The sequence below is a fragment of the Paroedura picta genome, chromosome 14 (assembly GCF_049243985.1).
Source record: "Paroedura picta isolate Pp20150507F chromosome 14, Ppicta_v3.0, whole genome shotgun sequence".
NCBI classification, from domain to species: Eukaryota; Metazoa; Chordata; class Lepidosauria; order Squamata; family Gekkonidae; genus Paroedura; species Paroedura picta.
In genome coordinates this window covers 28266658-28293098 of record NC_135382.1, presented here as the reverse complement: position 1 = coordinate 28293098, position 26441 = coordinate 28266658, and the positions used below count along the sequence as shown (strand labels likewise).

Below are 26441 nucleotides of genomic sequence, written 5' to 3'. Positions count from 1 at the left end.
AGTGGACCCCGGTGAGTGGTCCCCGGAGTTGAGTGGTCCCCGGTGATAAAAAGGTTGGGGACCACTGCCATAGAGTATACTTTCCAAAGCAACTATTTTCTCCAGAGGAACTGATTTCTGTAACATGGAGGCCATTTGTAATTCTGGGAGACCTCCAGCCACACCTTGGAGACTGGCAAACTTATGAAGCAGCACCGGTAATGGGTATCTTTGACTTTTTACCTCCTCTCTTGCTCCTTGCACATGCACTCCCCCCTCCCTCCCAGCCTCAGTCCTGGTGACTCAGTGGGAAAATTCCCCACTGCCACGCTCAGGAGAAAACACAACATTTCATTGTATGAAGTTAAACACATTGGTTCTGCATATGGAGAATACTTGGCGAGACCTTAAGCAGTGCTCATTGTATTTCACTTTGCCTTTCATTCCCTCTCAACCTCTCTCAGTTTCAGCCACACAGAAAGCTTTTCGAGCCAATCATTGTATCGGTTATTAGTGCTGGGCTGTCTGTGGAACAAAACATTCATTTTGTCCAAGGTTTCTGATTTCTTCAGCCTTTCTCCCCTGGGGACCTTAAAGCACACTATAGATCCATGTGTCCCTTCGCTCTCCTTACCCCTTGCTGTTTTCAGTTGCCTGGTGTGACTTATTTCTGCCAGTGCTTATAAATGTCCCGCACATGCACCAATCCTGTGCAGCAGAGCACTCGTGTAAATTTCCTGTCTAAAATGTTCCATAGTTTCAGCAGAGTTCAGGGGAAAGAAACAATGTTGCCCAGACAAATACTCATCCCATACTCAACATTTCTATATAATTATAGTTTTATAATAACATATATTTCTTGTAGCCTGGGGTGGCAAGGAGCTGGGAACCCAGTTCAAATCCCTGTTCAGACATTATCTACTGAATAAGAGGCAGCATCCCTTTTCCTTCACTCATTCCAGAAATTTCTTGCACATTCTTCACAGAGCAACTTGTCATCGGGAACATAACTTGTCATTGAGAGACACCACCAGCATATTGATGTTATCGTCGACTTCCCCAATTGGCTAGATCAACAGAAGGCGGAGGCAAGCTAGTTTCTTGATAAAAGTTAGGTCAGGAATAGAGGAGACACACATTTCCTTCTGTCTCTGCATACTTCCATTTTCCATTTTATTTAAAGGGAAATTAAAGCAACCAGTGGCTCAAATGGTCACTAAGCAGGCCAGTATGGGCCAAAATCTGAACAAATGAGTGGTTAAGAGTGTTGTGGTTAAGAGTAACAGCTTCTAATCTGGCAAGCAAGGTTTGATTCTGTGCTCCTTCACATGCAGCCAGCTGGGTGACCTTGGGCTCATCACAGCCCTGATAAATGCTGTTGTGACCGAGGAGGAATATCAGGGTTCTCTCAGTCTCACCTACCTCACAGGATGTCTGTTGTGGGGAGAGGGAATGGGAAGATGAATGTAGGCTGCTTTGAGACTCCTGGTAGAGAAAAGCGGCATATAAGAACCAATTCTTCTTCTTCTTCTTCTTCTTCTTCTTCTTCTTCTTCTTCTTCTTCTTCTTCTTCTTCTTCTTCTTCTTCTTCTTCTTCTTCTTCTTCTTGTATGCCAACCTTATCAGATTCTTACCTCCAAAAGAAATCCTATTGGGTTGCAACCTTAACGATAGTATGAAAATCAAGGTATGAAAGTGTCTGAAAATCAATTTCGGATTGATCCCCCACCGAGTCCGCTAACCAGCTCCTGGCAACAACTGGAAGGAGGCTAAGCTCTGTTTGTAGTTTAGGATTGCAAGCATCAGATCTGTTATTTAATCTTTCTCTCATTTCTTGTTAGTTGTTCTATGTGGTGTTTTATTGCTCTTTTAAGCTGCTCTGGAATTGTTGTGTATTCTTACTTGGCCAGCAGTCTTGGATTCCCCTTGAAGGGGGAAAAAAAGTGGAATGCTTATAGCAGCACCAGCGTGGCTTAGTTGATTGAAATATTGGAATGTCATAGGAGAATGAGTTTTAATCCTCACTCTGCCACGGCAGCTTGCTGGGTGAGCTTGGCCTGGTCATTCTCTCTCAACCGATACTATCTCACAGGGTTGTTTGGAAGATGAAATGGAGGAGAGACAAATGTTGTTCTGAGATGCTTTGTGTCCCACTGTGGAGAAAGGTGGTGTCTTAATATCAAAAGAAAGACATTTATTCCATGAGCCTAATGCTGGTTTCATGGGATACAGAAACTCGTTTAGGGAGGAGTGAATATCTTGCACCTTACTTTTAAATATTACACATTGATACTTCATAGCTGAACAAATTTGGTTACATTACAAAATACCTTTTGGGTGTCTTTGGGAAATGGCAGCAGTTATTTAGTTAAAGGGCTACTATATACAAGGATTGATCATCCCTTGCCTTAGGTCAATAACTTCTGTGCCTTTCTACTGGAAATGAATGCTTAAATAAACATAAAGTTGTGCTAAACCTTACATAATTTTGGAAGAACTCTCCAGGGGCCTTATAAATGTGGATTTTCCCTCCTAGTCTTAACTCATCTTGACATTGATCCCTTATTCTCACTCTACATCCAGCCTCTGAGTTATAGATGTGCTCCTCCTTATAATTGAAGCACAATGCCTATTTTTTTCCATGGATGAGTAATGTTAGCAGGCGATAACTTAATCTATATGATGTTAGAATGACCATCTGAGATGAGCTTTTAAAGATGCAAAATAAACCCTAGATGAATACCAACAAGGCTTGCTTATCTCATTCATTTTAAAGTGTTTCCAGGGCATTCAATAAAATGGGCAGTTGTTCTAAAGCCATGAGCGGAAGGTCAGTATTTTTTAGTTTATCTGCCATTGTCAACATTTTAAAAAAAGAGAAAGCCCCCAAATTGTCTCCTGCAGACAAAACAAACACATGAAAAAAATAGAGAGCTAATTTGCGTGATTTCCTGCTAGTAATTACATGAACATTGTGGATCCTCCAAGCAAAGCAAAACGTATCTTGAGATGTGTATGCTAAAACGTTTTTGAAGTTGTTGCTGTGATTACAGTGAATTTTCAAAGCACAACTAGGGAGAAGAAGAAAAAAAACCTCTGTAATCTCGTGGAGTGAGTCATATAGCATCAAAAATGACTCTGATTCTAATAAGTGAAAAATTGAAGTTTTCGTTTTCTTCACTCTGCAGTAAACAAAGGGAAGTAAATTGTTTTAGCAGTGAAGGGAACGGTGGCTTCAATAAAGAATTTGTTTATATCAGAGAATATGTTCACTTAACTACACGCCATCGCGAGGATCCAGGAGAAACTCCAGTTCCACCAACAATTAGTTTTGGCCCCAAGTCTGGTGTGCACATCTTGTCCTTTTATTTACTGGTTGGGATTGGGATTGGGATGACTAGATTTTTTTTTCCTTCTCTTCCTCTGTGATTTCAGAATGTCTTTCTCTGAAGCATTTTAGTTTCAGTTGAATTCAGATGCGATCCTAAGACACATTCCTGAAATACAGCATGCCACAGATTTCCTGATAGTATCATTTCTCAGGCAGATCAATCATAGAATCATAGAGTTGGAAGGGACCTCCTGGGTTTTCTAGTCCAACCCCCTGCATTATGCAGCACACTCACATCCCTATCACTCACCCACTGTAACCTGCCACCCCCTTGAACCTTCACAGAATCATAGATTTCAGTGAGTTTTGTGTTCTTGGTGAACATCAGTAAATTCCTTATTGGCTACATATTACTTTTTCATGGGTTTGGGAGAGGAATCTAGGATCTGGGACTTTATGCTTACGGTGGTAATAAGCAAGTACAAAATAACTCTGTTCCCCTAGCTGACAAAGGCTACTGCCAAAGGAAAGAGAGGATGACTGAAAATCCCATTCCCATAATAAAATGTACTCAATATTTATATCTGTATTTTATTACTGAAAACATTTATACGCCACCATTTCACACAGATATGATCCCCAAGGCAGGTACTGTATCCATAGGGACTCAACACATAATTGGATCCTATCACTAGACTGTGGAGATCAGTCAGGGTATAATGCTAGCAAGTAGGCAGTGGTGAAGCAACTCCATGAACTCTTGGGCAGTATGAAATTTATGAATCGTGGTTTGTGGCAAGGTTTGTGCTCCTGTGTTGCTTGACATGAGCAAAGTGAATGTGGCCTCCTGTTACCTCTGTGTCTTTTTGCGGTCATTAAACGTTATAGATGACCAAGTCTTATTAGATGGCTTTGAAAGAGGGTCCCTGCGTAAGAGAATGGAACCAGAAAGCAGCTTAGGAACTTGAGCTCTGATCCACAAGAGCAGTTTAACAAAGATCCTAAACATTGGTGCAATGCCAGATCGAGGCAAGGGAAGTTCCTTCATCACCAGTGTGGAGAAAGCCTCACAACTGACTGTGGAAAGAAACACGACATGTGTCGAAAATACTACATGTTACTACATATTTACATAATGCTACAGAGTACTCATGCCCAGAGATTACTCTGTTACCATAAGGATGTTCTGATGTGACCTTTATAATTGCTTTTAAAGGTTGATGTATGTTTTCATTATCATCAGATTAGGACTCATTTGTATTGCTATCATAGGCAATTTGTTTTCCTTTTAAAAATGTCTTTAAATTTCAGTTTTATACCACTGTTAATGGCATTTATGTACAATGGACACCAAAATAACGGTGACAAACTGGAGCCGGTGCGGAAATGCTCCCAGTGCGGAAATGCTCATGGTCTACCTTTTCCCCTCAGCAAGTTGAGTAGCCCAGCTTAGCCTGAGCTCTCTAGGTTGTGGGCAGGTGAAAGGAGCCACTATGTCTGCTCATTTTTGGAAGTTTTTATTCTGTGAAATTAGGCAGACTGTGAGTAGGTGGGCAGAAGTGATGGTTTTGGTGCTTGGCTCTTGTGTCCCTTTCTTACATCCCCAGGGAAATACCAATCACCACTTTGGGATCAGCTGGTGAATTTCTTCCAGGCCAAACTGGCCAGGAAATCTGTTTTGTTTCTGTTTTTTGTTTTGTCAGGGGGATCTTCTGGGCATGGAATTGGGGTCACTGTAGGTGGGCAGGAGCTGTGAGTTCCCTGCATTCTGCAGGGGGTTGGACTAGATGACCCGGGAAACACCTTCCAACTCTATGATTCTATGATCTAATGTGTTGCATCGAGAAAGGAGAATGAATCTGTCTGCCAACAGAGGTCAACATTTTGGTCTGCTTAGATCAGCACCAGGGACAGCACTTCAGCACCTTTTTTTTTAAGTGTAGCTCCAAGATTCCCCATTAAGGCTTCTGTGGTGGTGAATTTACAAACTTTGATGTCCCAGGCAAAGCTTTAAATCAAAAATCTCCTGAGGCTTTACTGGCTCCTTTCTAACTGAATTGATCAGAGTTGGACATTTTATTTCCTTTAAAAAAAAATCTCAAGTTGTTTTGTTTGAGCTATATGCTCTGTTCTTGGAGTGATTTTTGATGCTTAAAGATATATATATATATAAATATAAATGTTGTAACTTGCCTTAGGCTGTTTATTTATTTTATTCATTCCATTGCCTTTCTTCTGTCATGGAACTCAAGATGGTATGCATGGAGTAGCTTCCTCTAGAGCTTTCTTCCAGGCAGTGTCATGACCTAAGCCTGCTTAGCTTCAGACCATCTCCTGGTGGAGATTGTAGGCTCTGAATGTTTGATATAAACACACACTGGCTCATTTCTTAATGGCGGGGGGGGGTGTTGACTGTGTAGTTTTAAATCCAACTGAGGTATCTCCTTCCCCTAAATCCTACTCTCCTCAGACTCTACCACAAAATCTCCAGGAAATTACAGTCCTGGAGCTAGCCAGGTCTGCCCCCACTGAGTCTTCCTCAAAGATTAAAAAACAAAACAAAAACAAAACAAACCCTGAAAGTGGCCCTTCCTTTTTACTTAAAGAAACGGAAGCCTCGATTATTGTGGCTGCCTAGCAACAGCCACTGAGGGAATTCATTGCTTAAAGCTACAGGCACTACTTTTATCATTTTTGGATATTTTTATCTCCCATTTTTTTCCTGCAAACCTGGGGCTCTTTTCTGGTTTATACAAATATATGTCTTGTCCCTTCACAGCTCCAGCCATGGGATTTATCCAAATATGTGACTGATTGTGCTATTAGAACATAAGATTTCTAGATTGTTTTTGTTTTCCTTGGGCCTCCCCACCCATGGAATACCTGAGAAAGTCCTCAGAGTATTTTCATGCCACATATTTGGCTTTCTAGGATTTCATTTTTTTCTTAACCCCCCCAAGGGGAAAAAAAAAGTACGTAGGAATCTGCCCCCATCTCCCTGGTACTACTCTAAAGTACCATTTTTTTTATTGGAAAAACTGAATGAGTTGTCAGACTTGCCTTAAGAAGCATTTTACTCACTCTAAAAAATAAAACATTTCACAGAAGTTTATTTCTGGTGTTTGGAAAAAAAAATGGGGGGAGAGCAACAACTTAGGAAGGGAACCAGGGGGAAAAAACACACCAGGCCTTCACATCTCTTCACAGTGACCCGCCAGAAACTGGGCCTAACCCTCTGCTTGCCAGCCCAGTTATGGGAAATACCTGGATATTTTGAGGGTGGAGCTTGAAGATGGAAGGATTTGGGAAAGGGAGAGACTTTGATGGGGTCTCATGCCATGAAGCCCACTTTCCAAAATGGCCATTTTCTCCGTCATGTGGTCTCTGTCATGTGGAGATCCATGTAAGGAGGCTGGCAACCCAAAACTGCTAAGCAAGGCCAAATTCATTGCATGGGCTCATATGGTCTGCTGGCCTTTGGTGTAATAAAGGTGATTGATGATGCCCAATCCCAACGCAAGGGATACCAAATACGTGATTGCTATGAATGACTGGCCTGTTTGCCCACATTCAGCGACATGGCCCTTCATTGGCGATCTCTCCCACCCCTTCCCACAGTCTCCCTAGGCGGCGTGGTTTGGGCTGTTGGCTGCTGCCTGTTTAACAGCCCAAGAACGCCAAGTGTCAGTTTTCTGTGTATGTGTAGAAGTCTATCTGGAAGGATGCTGTAGCTGTCAGGGACCAGTGAGACTCCTTCCAGAATGAATATCGATGACCTGAGTGTCTCCGCTGAGCAGTTGCCATGGCTGTGACGAGGCGTGTTTTGTTCATTAGCCAACTAGGCAATAATAAACTTGCAGGTTTTCCTTTTTCTCTTCCACACCATCGGCAGGCTTTCTCTCTGTGTCCTTGCCCTCGCTATGCCAACAAGGAAGCAGATGTTAGCCAGCTCCATAGTGTGCAAACTACTCTCCGATCACATCAAAGGATTTTATTTTTCCTCTTGACGTTGCCCGGCTGCCGGCCTCCGAACTCTTCCGCACTTGGGCAGTACGGGTTGGAGGGGGGGGGGGGCAGGAAAGCCGCTTCCCTCTAAGCGACTTTGCTCATCCATCGGATTGTTGCCCACGTTCTGTTCCCTCTCCCCACCGTCGGCTTAAGAGCTGCGTGTAGTCAAAGCCAGTTCAGGTCTGCCTTGTCTTTTCACTTAACACAAAAAGAGCCTTAAGCAAATTGTAAGGCTCTCAGGGTACCCCTGAAGGTAAACATTATCGCAGGCTGACATGGCGTGCCTGTTCCTCGCTGGAGCTCTTTGGAGAGTCTGGCCTTGTTTGCTTATATAACGAGATGACATATGTTGCCATCAATAAAGGGGCATCTGGAAGTTAAAGAGCTCACAGCTTTTCTTTTCCATGCAAAGCTTAATATGCCCTCCCTGCCATGTCGCAACTTCCAGAGTCGCATTTCTTTCTTAGTTTTCAGCGCTGGGCTCCAGCCAGCATCCTTCACTACCTTTTTTTATTTTCCGAGCGGGGGAGTCAAACAAACAAACACACAATGCTTGAAGAGAAATGGCTGCATACCTGTTGTGCGTGAGCCCACCTAGAGATCTCCTGGCATTACAGCTCTGGAAAGGGGGCTCCTGTTGAGGCCCCTCTGATCCCCAAACCGCACCCTCCTGGCCCCACCCTGGAAATCTCCAGAGCTGACGACTGCACCTGTAACCAAGTCCACATTTCCAGAGATCTTTTAAAAAGTGGCTGTTAGGAATGTGCAAGTTGGATAAAATGTTGAAAGCATCCTTAAATGGCTAGAGACTGGATTAGGATTCTTCATGACCACTCTGCCGTTCTCGCTTTCATGACAGTGGAACAGGCTTCCTGGGGAGGTGGTGGGTTCTCCATCTTTGGAAATTTTTAAACAGAGGCTGGATAGCCATCTGACGGAGAGGCTGATTCTGTGAAGGCTCAAGGGAATGGCAGGTTACAGTAGATGAGCGATTGGGATGTGAGTGTCCTGCATAGTGCAGGGGGTTGGACTAGATGACCCATGAGGTCCCTTCCAACTCTATGATTCTATGATTATATATGGCTCAGTTCCACCCAAATAGGGTCGCCAAGGGGGTGAACATCAGACAGAAGATATTTAAAACACACACACAAGAAAGAGCAGGACAGTAGAAAAAAAATACAATCAGGCAAACGTGTTCTTTGGAAATGGAATGCATGCACACATCCCATATCCTTCTGAATCACTTTCTCATTTTCTGAGCATAACTCAAACGGGCCTGGCTTTGCCACTCTCATTCTCAAAGCCAGCCCTTGTCCAAAGGTTTGCAGTAGTCATTTTAGAAGCAGGTCAGGGTTTGATTGAGGAGGACCAAATCCATATTGGCAAACTGTGTGAAGAGATTTTGAAAACAGTAACTGCAATGAGAGTTATCAAAGCTGAATCATGAAGCCTAGGGTGAGGAGCCGAGTTAGTCATTTGGCTTTTGAAAAGCAACGGAAGCAGCAGAGGCCTCCCCTTTCTGTGACTGAGAAGAGGCTCTAAAATTTGGCATAGCCCTTATTGAATATGAAGTTGTCTTGCTGTCAGTGAAATGTGGCCCATTTGGATCAGCATTGTTTATCCCGATTGGCTGCAGCTTTCCAGGGTGTCAAGCAGAGATAGGTCTTTCCCAGCATCTGCTCCCCAGTCTATTAGGATTGCCATCCTCCAGGTGGTGGCTGGAGGTTGTCCACTGTTTCTGATCTCCAAGCAATGGAGATATGTTTGCCTGGAGAAAATGGCCACTTTGGAAGGTGGACTTTAAGGAATTATACTTCCCCAAACTTCCCCTCCCTCAGACTGCATCCAACCCCCAAATCTCCAGTTTGGTGTAGTGGTTAGGAGTGCGGACTTCTAATCTGGCATGCCAGGTTCGATTCTGCACTCCCCCACATGCAACCAGCTGGGTGACCTTGGGCTCGCCCCGGCACTGATAAAACTGTTCTGACCGAGCAGTAATCTCAGGGCTCTCTCAGCCTCACCCACCTCACAGGGTGTCTGTTGTGGGGAGAGGAAAGGGAAGGCGACTGTAAGCCGCTTCGAGCCTCCTTCGGGTAGGGAAAAGCGGCATATAAGAACCAACTCTTCTTCTTCTTCTTCTATTTTCCAGCCCAGAGCTGGTGACCTTAATAGTGAAATTGCTGCATGGGTGGCACTGAAGGTGCTTTCATTTTAATCCCTTGTTAATCTCGAGTTCTTTTTCCAACAAGGACCAAGACAAAGAAAGAACAATGAGCCACAGATAATAATAGGAGATGTGATTTTTCTTGTACCTAATACCAGTAGTCAATGATGTGGCACTGTATTTTCCTTGGTCATTGTTCACCTCAGTTTTGATGGAATGAAGAGCCAGAGAGGGGCCTGCAAAGGAGGCTATCAGCAAATGAGCAAGGAGAACAGAAGGTTCAGTAGCTTTGAGTTTACAGGTAAAGTTCTGCCTTTCTTCTAGCATTTTACTCCATATCTGCTAGAAGGGTCTGAAAGATTGTAATACCACCCCTAACAAGGCCTAGCCATCTTGGATTGGATAAATATTCTAACTGACTTCATCAGGAAATAATGGATTCCAGTTTTAGGGGAAACAAAAATGTTGCATCCTTTCCTTTCTCTACAGGAGATCCTGAGTCTCCTTAGGGTAGACCTAAAGCTTCATGACTTTATTCATAAAGTCACCATAATGTTGGAAACAACTTGATGGAACCTAACAACACCCAAAAGCGTTCCTCTGCAGTGGAAGTTATTTTTCTCTAATGTGGTGCTTACAAGATGTATAGATTAGTTAAGGAGGTGGAATATCTAGTGTAGTAGAAATCATAATCATGGCTAAATGTTCAGTTTTGTGGACATTTCCAGAAAACTGTGTATCTTGTTAAGTTATGTTCCTCTGTTGTTTGAGGAGCTATCTGTATATAAAAGGCATCTTCTAGTGGCACGTGGTCCATTGCAACCAAAAGATGAGGAAGGTAATGTCCCCATAACCCCAGGCCAACATCTTGCAGATTCCAGCAACTGCATATGATGGGTAACAGAAAGGCCATCCTGTTCCTTACAGTAGTTAATAGCACATGCACATGAACAGTTCAGCACAATAGGGCCAGTCTCATGTGGGCTGTTGGGTTCTAGAAACCCTGGAGGGCAGCCAAGTTTGCAAATAAAACACTAATTGTTAAAACCCCAGTGATTTGGGAGTAATTCCCATCCACAGAAAGCTGATAATGACTTCTGCCCGCATTGCCAAAAAAAGAAGAAGACGACAACGAAGCCTGAGTTTGGCAGCATTTTGGAATCACTATAGCAACTTAAATGAAATGTGAACACTGACAGCAGCCAGCACAAGGAGGAAAGGAAAGGGGAGCAGCAGGGAAGAAGGTGCTCCATCCGTGGTAGAGAAGGGCAGGGGGAAAGGAGAGCCCCAGGTGGGAGAGAGGAGGGGAGCCTGTTGGGGAAGGAAGCAGAGATGCCACTGGGGAGGGGACTTTAAAAGAAGCAGAACCATAGATTCAGGTTTCCATAGCAGTCCTCTGAGATATTAATGCTGTGGTGGTGGTACTGGTGGCGGCGGTGGGGTTTCTAGCTGTTCTTGACTCCTCTTATGAAATTTGCATCACAGCTCTCAACCTGTTTGTTAAGCCTGCATATCCATACTATGGGAAACAAAAGAAAAGTACATCTGTCTCTCAGGGAGTCTAAATTTTTCTTCTTGTGGATTACTCTGTAATTAGATGAAAACAGAGCTGCAATCCCAGGAAATCACTCCAATAACCCTGTTGAGACAGTTTGCTTTCTAATCACCTGCAGTTACGCATGGCCTTGAAGAGGATTATGGATTTCGGCTTTGTTTTCCTTTGAGGTTGTGCCTTTTCAGGAGAAAACTTGACCAGTAGCTAAGCCGATGCAGCTGAGAGAAGTGATTTTGGGTACAGCCAACAAACAGGTACCAATGCAGAAATCTGGCAAGCTCATTCATTAAATACTTAATGAGGGCTGAGTCACATCTGGAGTCTTCAAATCTGCAAGAAAAAAAGTTTACATCAGGGTTAGTCAACCTGCGGACCTCCAGATGTCCATGGACTACAGTTCCCATGAGCCCCTGCCAGCATAAGCTCTGCCTATGAGACTGGGAGTGCGATCCCAGCAGCCGGCTCAAGGTTGACTCAGCCTTCCATCCTTCCAAGGTCGGTGAAATGAGTATCCAGCTTGCTGGGGGGTAAACGGTAATAACTGGGGAAGGCACTGGCAAACCACCCCGTATTGAGTCTGCCATGAAAACGCTAGAGGATGTTACCCCAAGGGTCAGACATGACTCTGTGCTTGCACAGGGGATACCTTTACCTTTTTTTTACCTGTGACCATGCAGTATTGGGTTGGATTGAGAATTCCCTGCATATCTGGGGCTGGAAAACAAAGAGGTTGAGGGACACAGAAGTATCAAAACACGTATTAAATGAGAAAAAAAATTAAACAGAGCTCAAGGTGATTAAAAGGCCATACAAAGGGAACACCTCTCTTCCTTCTAGGTCACAGACATGTCAGTAAACTATGCACATCATAAATATAAAAGACTTGGACCTAACACATAAGCTTCTGATCTTGCACACAGAGAGACACACAGCTTGATCTTCATCCACTCAGGAGAGATTCCAGAGAGATGCCTGGTGAAAATAATAATAATAGCAAATTGTAGACTCAGGAAATGTAAAACCATCCTAATTAAGTAAAGATTTTTTTTTACCCCCTGGCTGGAAAAAATGCTTTAATATATTTATAGTGTATTTATAACTGTTACTTTATTACCCTCTGATGAAGATCTTTTTTGATCAAAACAAATTAGGTCTACATTTCTTATAGATTTATGCTGTACATGCTTTTCTGACATATGTGTGTGACCTATAGACCAAAGAAGTATTCCCTTTTTATGTTTCTTTTTCTAATTACCTTGAGTTCTGTTTAATGCATTGTTCATTTAATATATATTTGATACTTTTTGGTTTTCAGGTTGTTGTCCCCTTCCTTTCTGTTGCTATTTGGTGGTGGTGACTGGGGGGGGGGGAGGGACCTTAGTAGGAGATTAATGGCATAGATGCCAAGCCCTAAAACAGCCATTTTCTCCAGGGTATGTGATCCTCCTAGTCCAGAGACCTGTTGTGATTCAGGAAGTTCTTCATATCAAGCCTGGAGATAGGCAGCCTTGGTCACCAACCAATCAGCCAGCTGTGGCAATATCACATAGAACCCCTGATTGGTTATCCCCTGGTGCCATTCCTTTCCTTCATACTGGCTTTCTCTTCCTGGTCTTACCATGTAGCCAATGACAATTTCTCCAGACGATGCAGAATGAGTGACATGGTCTTCTTTGCGAGTTGAAGAAGCAAGAAAGATGCTCACATATCACTTTCTTTGTTCCATATATGATTGTTTTCTCTACATGGACTTTTTTTTTAACCAAAGGGACATTTAAGGAAACAGAGGTGATCCAACACCTGTGTGAAATGGCCCCACCCACATTGCCACCTCTGAAGCCTACCATTTAATTCTGCTTAATTTGTACTTATCTAGCTGTGGAACAAAGATGGTAAATGTTCTTTTTGCCATCGAGGTTAACTCTGGAAGGTGAGAGAACGGTGTTAAGAGACCACTGTAACTAGGAATGAGCACAGCTCACCCTCCCCTCAATCCCTGTCCTCCTGGGATTTCATTTTGTGCTGAGTTTTGCATCTCAGAGTTGCCAACCTCCTGGTAGGGCCCAGAGATTTCATGTAATTATAAATCTCCAAATGGCACCTATAAGTTCTCTTGGAGAAAATAGCTGCTTTGTGGGGGGGGGACTTGGTGGTCTTATACCATGCCGAGGACCCTTCCCAGGCTTCCCTCCTCCAGTTTCCAGGAAATTCTCAACCCAGATTGTCAACCCTATAATGAATGGCCACAAGGGAATAAAGGTAAAAAAGGTAAAGGTATCCCCTGTGCAAGCACTGAGTCATGTCTGACCCTTGGGGTGACGCCCTCCAGCGTTTTCTTGGCAGACTCAATACGGGGTGGTTTGCCAGTGCCTTCCCCAGTCATTACCGTTTACCCCCCAGCAAGCTGGGTACTCATTTTACCGACCTCGGAAGGATGGAAGGCTGAGTCAACCTTGAGCCGGCTGCTGGGATCGAACTCCCAGCCTCATGGGCAAAGCTTTCAGACGGCTGCCTTACCACTCTGCGCCACAAGAGGCTCATCACAAGGGAATAAGAATAGACAATTGCCTGCCTGAGAGTGTAAGAAGAGAAGGTTTTTATACACTACGTTTCCCTATCTCACAATTACATTCCCTTCCCTTCAGGTATTTCTTAACCCAGAGCTGGCATCCTTGTCCAATACAATTTTGTCCAACATGTTTTTTCACCCTAAGCTTAATTAGACTAGACGACTGCTCAGATGCCACAAATGTAGAGTCCTGATCCTGAGTAACAAACCTACATGTTTATACTTGTACATACGTAGGCTCTTTTCCCTATTGTAGTAAACTTACTTTGGAATCCCTAAGTGTGTGCATAATGATTGTGCATAAGAGCCTACATGTATACAACTGTAAACATGTAGGTTTGATATCTTCTTGTGCTTACTTGAAATGACAGATTGTAACCGGGGAACAGTGGATTGCTCAAGAATTCTACCCTTGTTTTGTTCCGGGTTTGGTTGCATCCTTGAACTGTTCTTCCTGGGCTATATGAGAGATTGCAGATGTCTCTGCCTGGTCTGTGATTAACATCCAACGACGAAATAAAACAGCACCAAAAAAGAGAAATGCCTCAGATCTTTGTGTTGTTTTCCATAGCTGTTTCTTGTAAGGGTCCCCCTTGTCCAAATATGCATACCATTTTTTTTTAGCTTGGCTCTGTTACAGGCCACACTTAAACCCTTCTCACAATGGCACAACTTGCTCTTTTCCTTCGCCCTGCCAAAAGTCACCTTCCCAGTGGCTTTCATCTTTAGCTCAGATGCCGGCTGCATAGCTGATGTTTATATTTTCAAATTCAAGACGTGTTTGACAGCCAATTGCTAGGAGATGGCTTCTATTTGGACTGTCAGCTTTGCACATTATGTGGTCTTAAACAGAGCGCTCACCTCCCATATGCTCACACACGGCAATTTTGTGTTATGGCACCGTTATGTCTATGCATTTGTTACCTGTCCCAAATTGCTCTTTTCATCCATTCTATTAGGGCTTATTTGACGATGCAATAAACACTGGCGCATGCTTGTCTTATCTCTAGTCTGGGGCTGGCATTTGAGTGTATATTGTGTCTAGTGTCTTAGCAGTTATTGTGGACAGATCACAGCGTCTTTAGACAACAGGGGGAAAGGGCCTGTTGCAGAAGAGGAAAAAGCAGTTGGGAAGCTGGGAAGCACGATGGCCTAATGACAGGTCACATGTCTGGCATGGAGGAAGTGTCAGATTCAGTCCTTGGCATCTTTAGTTGAAAGGCCTCATGTTGCTGGTTCTGAATTAAAACAAAGCTTGGGTCCTAGTACAAGCAGAACAAGTTGGCATTTGCCCACAAGGAGGGACTTGACTTAATCCTACCCACTGATCTAGCTTCCTTGCTGCACTGAATGCCTGTCAGATCCCTGTTGACTTTTCCAATGAACACACTTGGCATATTCTCAGAAGCAGTGTACTGAAGAAGCAACATGAAGCCCATGATTATTCTTGCTGAAACTAAATCGATAGGCCATACATAGATTCATATACCCCAAGAGAACCCACCCACAATAGGCGTATTGAGCCATATTGGGAGGGCAGTGTGTACATTGTTATTAACAACAACAATAAACATGCCTTGTTCCCAAGGAAAAGGCAGGTGTAATGCGTGTGAACTAGCTTTACACACATTACATCATTCATGCTAGGCCAATGAAGGTTAGGCACATCTGGTAACATTCCAAACTCCCCTTCCCAAGAGGAATATAGCAACAGACTCCACAGCGTAACAAGCATAGCAACACAATACAGACGGTTGCAAACAGTGATATTTTCTCAGGTTTACTTCTCCACCTCACCCCCTTCTCAATGACTGTACATTCCATTAACAATACATTGATGGTTTGCACTGACCAATTACAATTGACACCCCATCAATACTTTACAAATAATAATCCCAAATGATTATGGCAGGAGGCTGATAAGTAGGCAGATCCTGACAATACGATTCCAGTGTTTTTCTTGAGTATCTGGATGTCTTTTCTCCTAGGGAACATAGGAAGATGCTACATGGAGGAAGAGGCTGAGCTGTCCCATGGTCTTCTGGTGCCATAGCTGAACTATGGCACCCACATTCCATAGAGACATCTGTTTGCCATCAATCACAGCCAATGTATGGTGACCCTGTAGGGTTTCTAAGGCATGGGATGATGAAAGGTGGGTTGACATCACTTGCTCAGTATAATGACTCAGTACTTCCTTGGTGGTCTCCCAGCCAAGTAATAACTAAAGTTGGCCCTGCTTACCTTCCAAGATACAATGAGAGAGGGCTAGCCTGACACTATCCAGATCAGGGCAGTATATCCAAAATTAACCAGAACGAATGTCAATAATAATAATTATAATAAAATAGACCAATCCTCTGGGTTCCATCATGGCAGCTATAGAGGATCAGAATATAGATTGAGAGTCTCAAAGCAGTTTAATTCCACACTTACTTTCTAGCCAATAGAGTAGAGTAGGTTCCTCTCTCCTTTTTGGCACCCCTCAAATTTGGCCCCAAGGCAATCCCTCAGGTTTATTTATTTCTTTATAATTTAATTTATATCCCACCTCTCTTGACAAAGTCATCTCGAGGTGGCTTGCAGCAATAAAAACATGCCCCATAAAAAACCCGTAAAAACATTTAACATACAGTTCCCTACAATAAAATTATCAAGATCAATTATTTGCTGGTGGCCAGGTCAGGCTGGCCCAGGGAGGCGGTGGGAAGCTCATGGCTTTCCATGAGCAGAATGCCACTGGTGGTTTGGCTCCAACCAAGTGGCAAGAACATTATCGTAATGTTCACAATGGATGTAAGATTTGGCAGTATCCATCTGTATATCTTTCTCAAGTTGGCTTACAGTTGTGCACCGTTCTCAAGTTGGCGTCAAGTTTACTCTCTGCTGTTCCATTTTTCTACACTCCAGCTACAATCTGTATTTGTTTTTAAGTCCTGTTTCAAAACCACGAAAACATATTGCAAAACAATTCATGCTGAAAGCACTAATTAGAAATTGTTTTCCTAAGTACGTAGTCAGCCTAGACCTTTTGTTCCTCTAATTCCATATCATTTGTGGCTTGAGATAAACAGGTCTGTTATCAAATTTCCTTACAACTCTGGTTCAGTTTAAAAGTTCAGGTTTTTATCTTATTTCTTTATACCGAGAACAAAACGGTTTTCATCTTCTTTCATATCCCTTCCCCCCCCCAAAAAATCGCAGGCCCTTTCTGCTCTCAAAGTTTTCTCTGGCATTTGACAGTGTTCAACGTGGAATGGCTTATTTCCAATCACTGTGGACCCTTTTAAATTTTTTTGTAGTTTCCCCTGGTATGCTGGTGGTAAAATCTCTTCACCACAGCATAAAATGTGAAGGAAATGGGGTTGGTTTGGTATGTGGGGAGGATGTGTCGCTTTTCATAACTTTCCAGATTGGTCCAAATTGTGATGGGCATATTTAGGTTGACACAAAGACGGTTCCTCTGTTTGTTTTCATTACTCTCGAGTGACTGTGGGAAGCTAGAATCTATTTTATCTATTTAATTTCTATGATTATTTCTACCCCTCCCGAGCATGCAATCTAGTGTTAATGTTCTCTGTGCCATGATCTGTTCTGCTGGATATATATTTTTAGGGGTGACCATTGAAAACTCTTGAGATGGCCTGATGGTGGAACAGGAAGGCCTAGATGCCATAGATCAGGGGTAGTCAACCTGTGGTCCTCCAGATGTTCATGGACTACAATCCCCATGAGCCCCTGCTAGCATTTGCTGGCAGGGGCTCATGGGGATTGTAGTCCATGAACATCTGGAGGACCACAGGTTGACTACCCCTGCCATAGATGCTGCTACTGCTGCCCAACCCTGTGAGGCAGCCCCTCCTGCTATGGCTCTCTGGCTCACCTGTCCCTATTCTATTTGCTTTATAGGCACACAAATGTGAAGGAAAAGAACGTGCAAGCAGCAGGCTCTGTGCCTTCCCACCTCACCCCAGGGGAAGGGGTGCATGGAAGCGGAGAAAGACAGCCCAAAGAGCTCCATTGCTCTCTGCACATACACACAGCTTAAGATTTCCGAGTGGCTGTAGGAAGCACCTCTTATAAACCACACAGAAAAGACTAATAGGAAAAGCTCTGATCAAACCAAGCAGGAAGCAGCCTCCCTTTCCGATTTAGTTCTTTTATGCTTAGATTTTAGTCCTCCCCACCTTCGTTCCTCCAAGCATTTTGCCCAGAGCCATCCCACCAGTCCCACTTCCCTCCCCCTCTGGCTCCTTTTGTGAAGCAGAACCTGGGAGGTATGCGAGGGATGGAGGCAGCTGCCTGAATGAACCGGGGAGGAGGGGGGGGATCTTTTTTTGTTTGCCAGAGGGAGGAAATGGCTCCATTACATTTTTTATTAATAATGTTTAGGGATTGCCTTGTCAAGTTCTTTCTCTGGGCATCCAAGACTAGCGTTCAACTCATAATGCTATATTTCTTCTGTCTTTACACATGTGCGCGCGCACACACACACACACATACACACAAAGGCATACAGTTTCTGTACAGCTGCGGATGAGAGAGCCACAAAGATTTAAGGGTCTACTAAATGGGAGTACAGATAGAAGAATCTCTAACTCCAGTGCTTCCCCCCCCCCTCCAAGAAACCCTGCCTGAAACTGGCCAATAAGGATTGGCCTAACACACTGCACAATGTTGGCTGGGAGGGAATTAATCTGATGGAATCCTTATGACAGCGTTTCTCAGCCTTTATACCATTGAGAACCCCCTGAAACATTCTTCAGTCTTTTAGAAACTCTGGAAGTGATGTCATCAGGCACACCTTCCTGCCAAGCCCACAGAAGTCACATGTCACCAGAAGTGACATCACCCTGACACTCCCACTGGACATATCTCTACCTGCACTCTCCTCCCAAGATGGCCAGTAATGGACCTGGAGGGGGTGGGCAAAGAACGGGCCCCGGCCAAACAAGTCCTTGTTGGCTTGGTGACATCCAGTTTCGATCCTATCTCCATGAGAAATGGAATTGGAAGGCGGGGGGAGGGGGGGAGAATGTCAAGGACTTCATACAGTCCTGTCAGGGGAGTGACTGCAACCAGGTTGGTGTAGGGGTTAAGACCGGAGGTTTCTAATCTGGAATGCCAGTTTTGATTCCCAACTCCTCCTCCACATGCAACCAGCTGGGTGACCATGGGCTGGTCCCAGTCCTGTTACAGCAATTCTCACAGGGCAGTTTTCTCAGAGCTTTAAGAGACCCACCAACCTCACAGGGTGTCTAATGTGGTGAGAGGAAGGGAAGGCGATGGTAAGCTGCTTTGAGACTCCTTCCGGCATGAAGACGGGGTAGATAAACCAACTCTTCTTCTTCTGCAGGCAGAGCCTTCCCGCAGAAGCTCATCTTGCAGCTCTCACGCTGTTTCCCCTTTGACCTGGAGTAAAGAAGGGCGCTGCCTTAAAGGGAAAAGCCCTATATAAAGTTCGGTGCCACCTAGCAGTGGAAACAGCCCATCTATGTCCCAGAGAGAGCCAAAGGTTTACACTTCAATGCTGTTAAAAGGACTGGTGGGCCCTTGAAGGAGACGTTAGATCATATTGTATTGAAGCGGCAATTGCCTGCAGAAAAAAAGAATCTTGCTTGAGAAGAAACGAACGAACGGCTGCTTCTCCTGAATGCTGATAGTGGTAAATGATCATTTAAATGGTGGGCCATTGATGAACGCATCCGTCATCCTCCGGGTGTCAGGAGGTAACAGTGGCTCTAGGATAAATCCTCCTGACCACCTAATGGTTTTTCATCTATCTAGCTGAAACAGAAGTCAGACAAGACCAATAAAAAAAGATCGCTCAGGAAAGATTCCCAGCACGAGGAAAGGTGTTGCAATTATGAGGAGCGCTGATGTATATAAACGAACACAGGGACCACCGACGTCTCTCAATATTTAGAAAGTGAGCCCAGGCGTCTTTGGATTTGCAGGAAATTGGGAAAGAGCCCAGGAAGCTAAAAAAAGGAGAATCTGTGTTTTGGAGTTCATTAAACAAGATTCGTCTCCAAAATGAGAGCCTTTCCCGAGAGGGTTTCCTTACTGAGCCTTGAAATTCTATGATAAAACATGGATCTGTATGACATAATAAGACTTGGGGAGGTGAACAGAGCCAGTGATTTGCAAATGATCCCTGTAACCATATGCAGCTTCACTTAATCGTTGAGAAAGAGAGAAAGGGGAGAGAGAGAGAGAGAGAGAGAGGATGAATCAAAATGTGACACATCTTCTGAAATATGGAGGCAGGTTTTTTTTTTTTTTTAAGAAAGCCAAAAAAAAAAAAAAACCTTTAAAATGCAGATTGTGTAATGTTCCCTGAAAGAAGAGCTGGGTAATTCCTTTGTAATTATACATAGATGAATTAATTATTCTCTAATGAGCTCAAATAAAAACATTTCATGCTGCATTCTCCCCCCTTTTCCTTAATTAAAAATATCCAAGAGCATAGTTCTAATGGGCTGCATTTTTCCCCTTTCCTGATTATTGGTGGTGTTTCTGTTAATTATAAATGGAAATCGAGCTTGCAGATCATTTAAAAAACTGGAACCTGTTCTCTTTCTCTCTCTCTCTCTCTCCTTCACTCTTCCCTACTACCTTAAAACTCACCCCTTGGGGACATTTCCCCAGCATTCTGTGTAGTTATACTCTGGTTTCTCTTCAGATCGCATAAATCTCTGTAGTTATCAAATGCAGACAAGTTTAATTTTTTTTTTTAAATGGTGTTATAACCAGAAATTAAGACGGAACAGTTAATGAATGTTATTTGTTACATATTCCCATTTTGTTCTCTGCTTTTCACTGTTCATTGTGTACATTCCGTTGCATTGGGCATGAGATGGTACCAACTTTTGTGATACTCTGGTTCTGTTGAATACATTAAGTTTCTTTTCATTTTCCATTTCTCTAAACCTCAGAACAGAACTGGAGTCATCCTTTTCTCCAACCATATGTGCTGAACTGAATAGAAAATATCAGTATTTAAAACTCACACCGTTTTTGACATTTGTCTAATATAAATGGCACATCAGTGGACTGAAACGTGGTGAAATTTTAAAATGCACACACATAAAAATGCCATTAAAATCCCCCCAGGAATTTTTTTTTTAAGTGTGTGTGTGTACTGTTGCTTTTATAGAATTTTACTTGGCTTGATGACTTTAAGTGCATCTGTTTCTTAGAAAAGCTCCCTTTTTTGGATTCTTGATTGCTTAATTGTCAGTGATAATTTCCTTGCAGGAGATTAATTTTAAAAAACACACAAAAAAGAACAGAATTCTCAGAACATATTTGAAATGTGTTTGATATTATGGACAATTATTTTTGTGCTCCCCCTACCTTTTTTGTCAGCTATCTCAAAAATGCTTGTGAGGGCAAAAAGGAAACCACAGAAATAAACTTTTCAGTCAGCTGAGATGTGTGTGTTTTTTTTTTTGGGGGGGGGTTAGGAAATTCACTGTGTTTGAAGAGGCAACAACAATTTGCTTTCCATTCCATGTGTAGCTACTATTTTTAATTATGTGCCCCATGCTTGTTTCATATAGAAATACCCATTCTCAGTTAGACATTTTGACTACGTCTGCATCAAATTTCATTGTAATGAATACGTCCTTAGGCCTGCTTAGTTCCCACTGGGGCATTTGCTGGCAGGGGCTCATGGGAATTGTAGTCCATGAACATCTGGAGGACCACAGGTTGACTACCCCTGTTGTAAGGGGTGTGCTGATGCAAAAGGGAATATTGATAAAGGGAAACTCTGCTTATCTGCTTGAAGAAAGAAAATCAGGACCAATAATTTTTTTTCTTGAAATCCGATTTGCAGAAAACTGTGTGTAGGAAGACTTGTAGTTCAGCAGTGAAACATTTACTTGGCATGTAGGACAAAAGTTCAGTCACTGACGTTTTTTAATTAAAAGGATCAGATAGTAGGTGATGTTTGTCTGTGTGTAGAGGGAGTAACTGAGCCCCTGGAGTCAAATGTCTTTATAGACCTATGTCATGAGTAGGCAGAAGGGAGCTTCATGCTTCCATATTACAGATAATGATAAATGAATGGGTGTATGTGTGTTGGAGCCAGATTTTGGAAGGAATTCCTAGAATCTATGATGACTTCCAGCAGGGCCTCCTGCCAAATTTCAGCAATGAGAAAGTGTGGTGTGTTTTTGCATAGTAATAATACTAGAATCATAGAGTTGGAAGGGGCCATTCAGGCCATCTAGTCTAGCCCCCTGCTCTACGCAGGATCAGCCCTTGCCAGGAAGATTCCAAGGCAGGAGATAACACAGAGGTGGTTTACCATTGCTTTCCTCTCCATATCAATCCTGCTCCTTCTAGGTGGTCTCCCATCCAAGTTCTAACCAGGGCTGATCCTGCTTAGCTTACAAGCTTTGACAAGTTTGGCCTAATCAGAGCTATTAAGTCTGCTGTGTTTGTCTTACACGTGATTAGAATTCTTCCTTAGAGTAGGCATATGGTGGGAGGTCTTTCCTATGTTTGTTTTTTTGTCCTGCCAGGATTCTGAAGGGTCAGTGACGTGTATTGAAGGCTTATTTCTGAACAGATCTATGAGAGATGCGAAATTCAAAATGAATGAATATGTGCATGTACACACGCACACCTTCCACATACGAACCATGCTTTTGATACATTCATTTCAGCAGTTTCTTTCAAACCATGCCGAACTCAGCTTTTTCTCTGATATCCACCAAGGAGTTGGCAGGTTTGCTTGGAGTAAATGAAATGCTTCCAACAGTGGAGCACAACAAGATAAGGCACAGGAGTATGCTTTGCTTCTCTGACTTCATTTAAAACTAAATTACATCCATACCCACCTCCAGTTTCCACGTGAATGAACATACTTATGCATAATTGGGATCTACCTTGGGCAGCTTTTAGACGACAGGAGGTCCAGAACCTGAGGCAGGGTACTTCTTCAACATGCTGGTGTGTTGATGCTTTCCCCCCCTTCCAACCTGTTTCTGGGTTTTCTGTGTTCACGTGAGCTGGTGGCATTTATGCATCTAAACGTGCCATTTCGCTTTAAATTGAGGCCTGGATGTGCAATTTAGATCTGAGATCTTGAGCCTGTACATTTCCAGAAGTGTTTAGTGAGTTGTTGCTGTCATCTAGCTGATCCAGTGCTGCTCTTCCGTGCTGTAATTGGTCTTGAAGTCACTCCAATACAGAGCAACTGAAATGGGCAGTCAGTGAAAGTGCACCTAGGCTGTACCACAAAATAATGAATCTCTGGCTGAGCAGGGATTTGAACTGGAGACTTCCCAGCTCATGAGCTTAACTATTAACTTTGCAGTGTCTCTAGTGCAAATATAGCTTTAGGGTTTTTTTTTTTTTTACTACTTTCTTATCCTCCTTAACCAGAAGCGATCCTGAGCATCACCCCTTGGTTTATTTATTAATCATATTTATATCTTGCTCATCCTACAGAGAACTCAGGGTGGCAAATAGGGGGACTGCTGCCATTGTTACCTTAAAAAAAATACAGTCAGAATCTACAGTACGATATGGAGAAAAACACACTTCCCTGGCCCTGTATCTCCAGGTATCCTCCCATGCTATTTGCAATGGAAGCTTATTTATTATCACTAAAAGTTAGTGGTTCTAGCAATTTCTAGAGTAGAATGATGTGACTTTTGGGTTTTCAGTGGAAGTGAAGTCATGCCATTAGTGATGGTGATTAAAAGAAAATCAGGAGCAGCAGCAAGAATCGTGGGTCTATTTTTGGGGTCTGTTTCTCAAGGATAAATGGGAACAATCAGCGTTAGTTCCAATTTCTATAACTAGTGTGAAGAGGAAGTCTACAGGTAGAGAGAACTGATTCATGCTTCTGACATCTGTGAAGGCTTTCCCACTGTGGAAATTCACATTCATTTATCCTCAATCTCTCTCTCTCTCTCTCTCTCTCTCTCTCTCTCTCTCTCTCTCTCTCTCTCTCTTTGTCATTCATCATAGCCCCACATAATTATGAGCTTAATGATCTTTAACCTTGACAGGAGCAAAGGGCTCTGAGTCTTGGCAATTATTTTGCATTTACATGATGCATATTTTATAGAACTGAAGAAATGCTACTTGGGGACAAAACTGCTGCATTTAATGACTTCAGATATTTTTCTCCCCCTCCCTGCTGTGACAAAAATGACAATGGTTTTGTAAAAAAAAATAAAATGTGTCACCGAGTGTAGAGCTAACCTGCTGATTAGCTTATTTGTTGGAGTCGCCTCTAGTAATGTTGTTGAATGATGACTCAACGTCATGGGAATGGTTTTCGGACAACTAGCTTCATGTGCTTTGAGGTAAGCCAGGGATTAGGGAGAAGGATGTGGCATTTTAGTCCATTTCACGTCTTTAAAACTGAACATGGGATTGATCAAAATGCCCTACATCTGATTTTGCCCCAAGATTCTGAAGTTCCAAATTCCAAAGTTCTGTATGAACCATTGGCTCACCTGCATATGTGCTCTTTGCCACAACTGTTACTTCTCTCATTTAGTTTATGTCATTTTATTATATCTTACTCTGCATTAACAATGCAAACATGTGCATTATTTTTTTTAATAAGAGCTTGGTATGGTCATGCATATAATAGCATCAAGGAAGTTTACTTTAGTGTGGTGTTTTGTTGAGGCCCATGTGCTGCGATACACATTGCTAAAACAATGCAGAAAAGAATGATGTGATTGTATAGGCACACATCAGCAATAGCTTTTTCTTCTTCTTCAAGCATTGATGATTAATAATGTAAAGCAGCGAGAGATTCAAGTGTAGCAGCCGTAGACTGGGAATTTCTCCCTTGTTCTTTGGCAAGAGAATTGATTTTCAGGGTATAAGCTTTTGAAAGTCGAAGCTTCCTTTGTCGGATGAAGGGAGCTTGGGCTCCGGAAAGTTCCCACCCTGAAAATTTTGTGGGCCTGTCAGGTGCTGCTGGACACCAATCTAGTCATTGCACTGTCAACCACATGGCTACTTTCTGCAACTTGTAGGTGGAACAAATGGAACCTGGTGCACAAGGAAATTCGGCACCATGAGAGACCTTGCACTGCTTATCTCTTCATCCCTATTTGAGTGTTAGGTGCAGAACTCTTTTAAAAAAATGAAACCACTGGAATGTCCACGTGGGTTATTTGTGCCATAGCACTATCCATTTATAGCAGGGGTAGTCAACCTGTGGTCCTCCAGATGTTCATGGACTACAATTCCCATGAGCCTCTGCCAGCAAACGCTGGCAGGGACTCATGGGAATTGTAGTCCATGAACATCTGGAGGACCACAGGTTGACTACCCCTGATTTATAGAACAGGATGAGATTACTTTAAATCCACAATGTAGTGCTAGAATCCAGAGACTGGCTTCTCTCGGATGGATAAGCCCTACAACACGGAAGATACTCCAAAAGTGATTAATAACGATTCATAATAATTCCAGCAAGTCCTACATAATACCAGGGTGACTTGTATAATAACTTGTGAAAGTGTACAAGCTGTTGTGTTTCGAAAGATACCTTTCCTGTCTGGCAGCCTGTTTCAGGGTTAGCCTTTTGGAAAGGACTCCTTCACACCTACACACACTTTACTATTGTTCAATTAAACAACTGAGTCAAACTGAAGGCTCTTTTATCAGTGCTGTCAATTACAGTAAATTAGTGTGTTCAGATTGGCTGAATGCAATGCAATCTTCCTTCCAGAAAGAAAATCCAAATTATGGAAATAAATCACTGGATTAAAATGAAAAATTGTATCTTAAATGCTTCAGCCCCTCTTTGATGTCCTTGTTTAGGATGTTCAGTGCTTTTGTTCATTTGAGCTGCTAATAGATCAGAAGACATTCACATTAGCTAAGAGAGGGTGTGTGTGTGTGTGTGTGTATACTATATATATATATAGCTGTTTTATAAAAATAGAAACATCTAATTATACCTATGATTGCATTTAATTTTGATCAGTATGCAAGCTGCTTCTTTCTATCCTGGCATGTTCAAACAGATACGGATCCTTAAAGCATGGATGAAAGCACCAACAGAAGATGGGGAAAGACCAACACGGCATTTTGTTAATCACTAAAATGCTTAATTCTCATTTCAGCTACACACGGATTTGGATCCTGGAAGCAGCAAGATCAAGTACATCCTCTCAGGTGACGGAGCCGGGACTATCTTTGTGATCAATGACAAAACAGGTGATATCCACGCCATGAAAAGACTAGACCGGGAGGAAAAGGCCGAATATACGCTAACGGCCCAAGCAGTCGATAGGGATACAAACAAGCCCCTGGAGCCGCCTTCAGAATTCATCATTAAGGTTCAAGACATCAATGACAACGCTCCAGAGTTTGTTGAAGGTCCATATCATGCAACTGTTCCAGAAATGTCCGTTGTGGGTACGTATGCGAGTCTCAGTGCTGGTGTGAGTCCCCATGTGAACATTATTCAGTACCCTCAGAGGAAACAGCCCCTCAACCAAAATATGCACTTATTTATTTCACTCCTACTGCTCCCTTGGCCCTGGCCTAGATAGCCCAGGCTCACTCAAGCTCATCACATCTTGAAAGCTAAGCAGGGTTGACCTTGATGAGTACTTGGAAGGTTGATGACCAAGGAAGTCCAGAATGACGGAGACAGGCAGAGGGAAATTGTCTCTGTTCACCTCTTGCCTGCTGACCCTTTGCAAGGTCGCCATAAGTCAGCTGCATTTTGTTGACACTTTGCACACATATATCCCGTTAGCACACAAAGCTCTCATTGTTCTAGCCTAGTTGCTCTGAATGACTTACAGTATTTGCTGGCGTATAAGACTACTTC

At 43.0% G+C, this 26441-nt stretch overlaps 1 protein-coding gene across 3 annotated transcripts in view; it reads left to right on the top strand.

Annotated features, from left to right (window-relative positions):
- Window positions 1-26441, top strand: part of CDH8 (cadherin 8) — a 282681-nt gene that overhangs the window by 63098 nt on the left and 193142 nt on the right. For all 3 annotated transcript variants that reach the window (XM_077309853.1, XM_077309851.1, XM_077309854.1), the window contains exon 3: window positions 25726-26020. In XM_077309853.1, the coding sequence (XP_077165968.1) occupies window positions 25726-26020 (295 nt within the window). The remainder of the gene's footprint in view (window positions 1-25725; window positions 26021-26441) is intronic.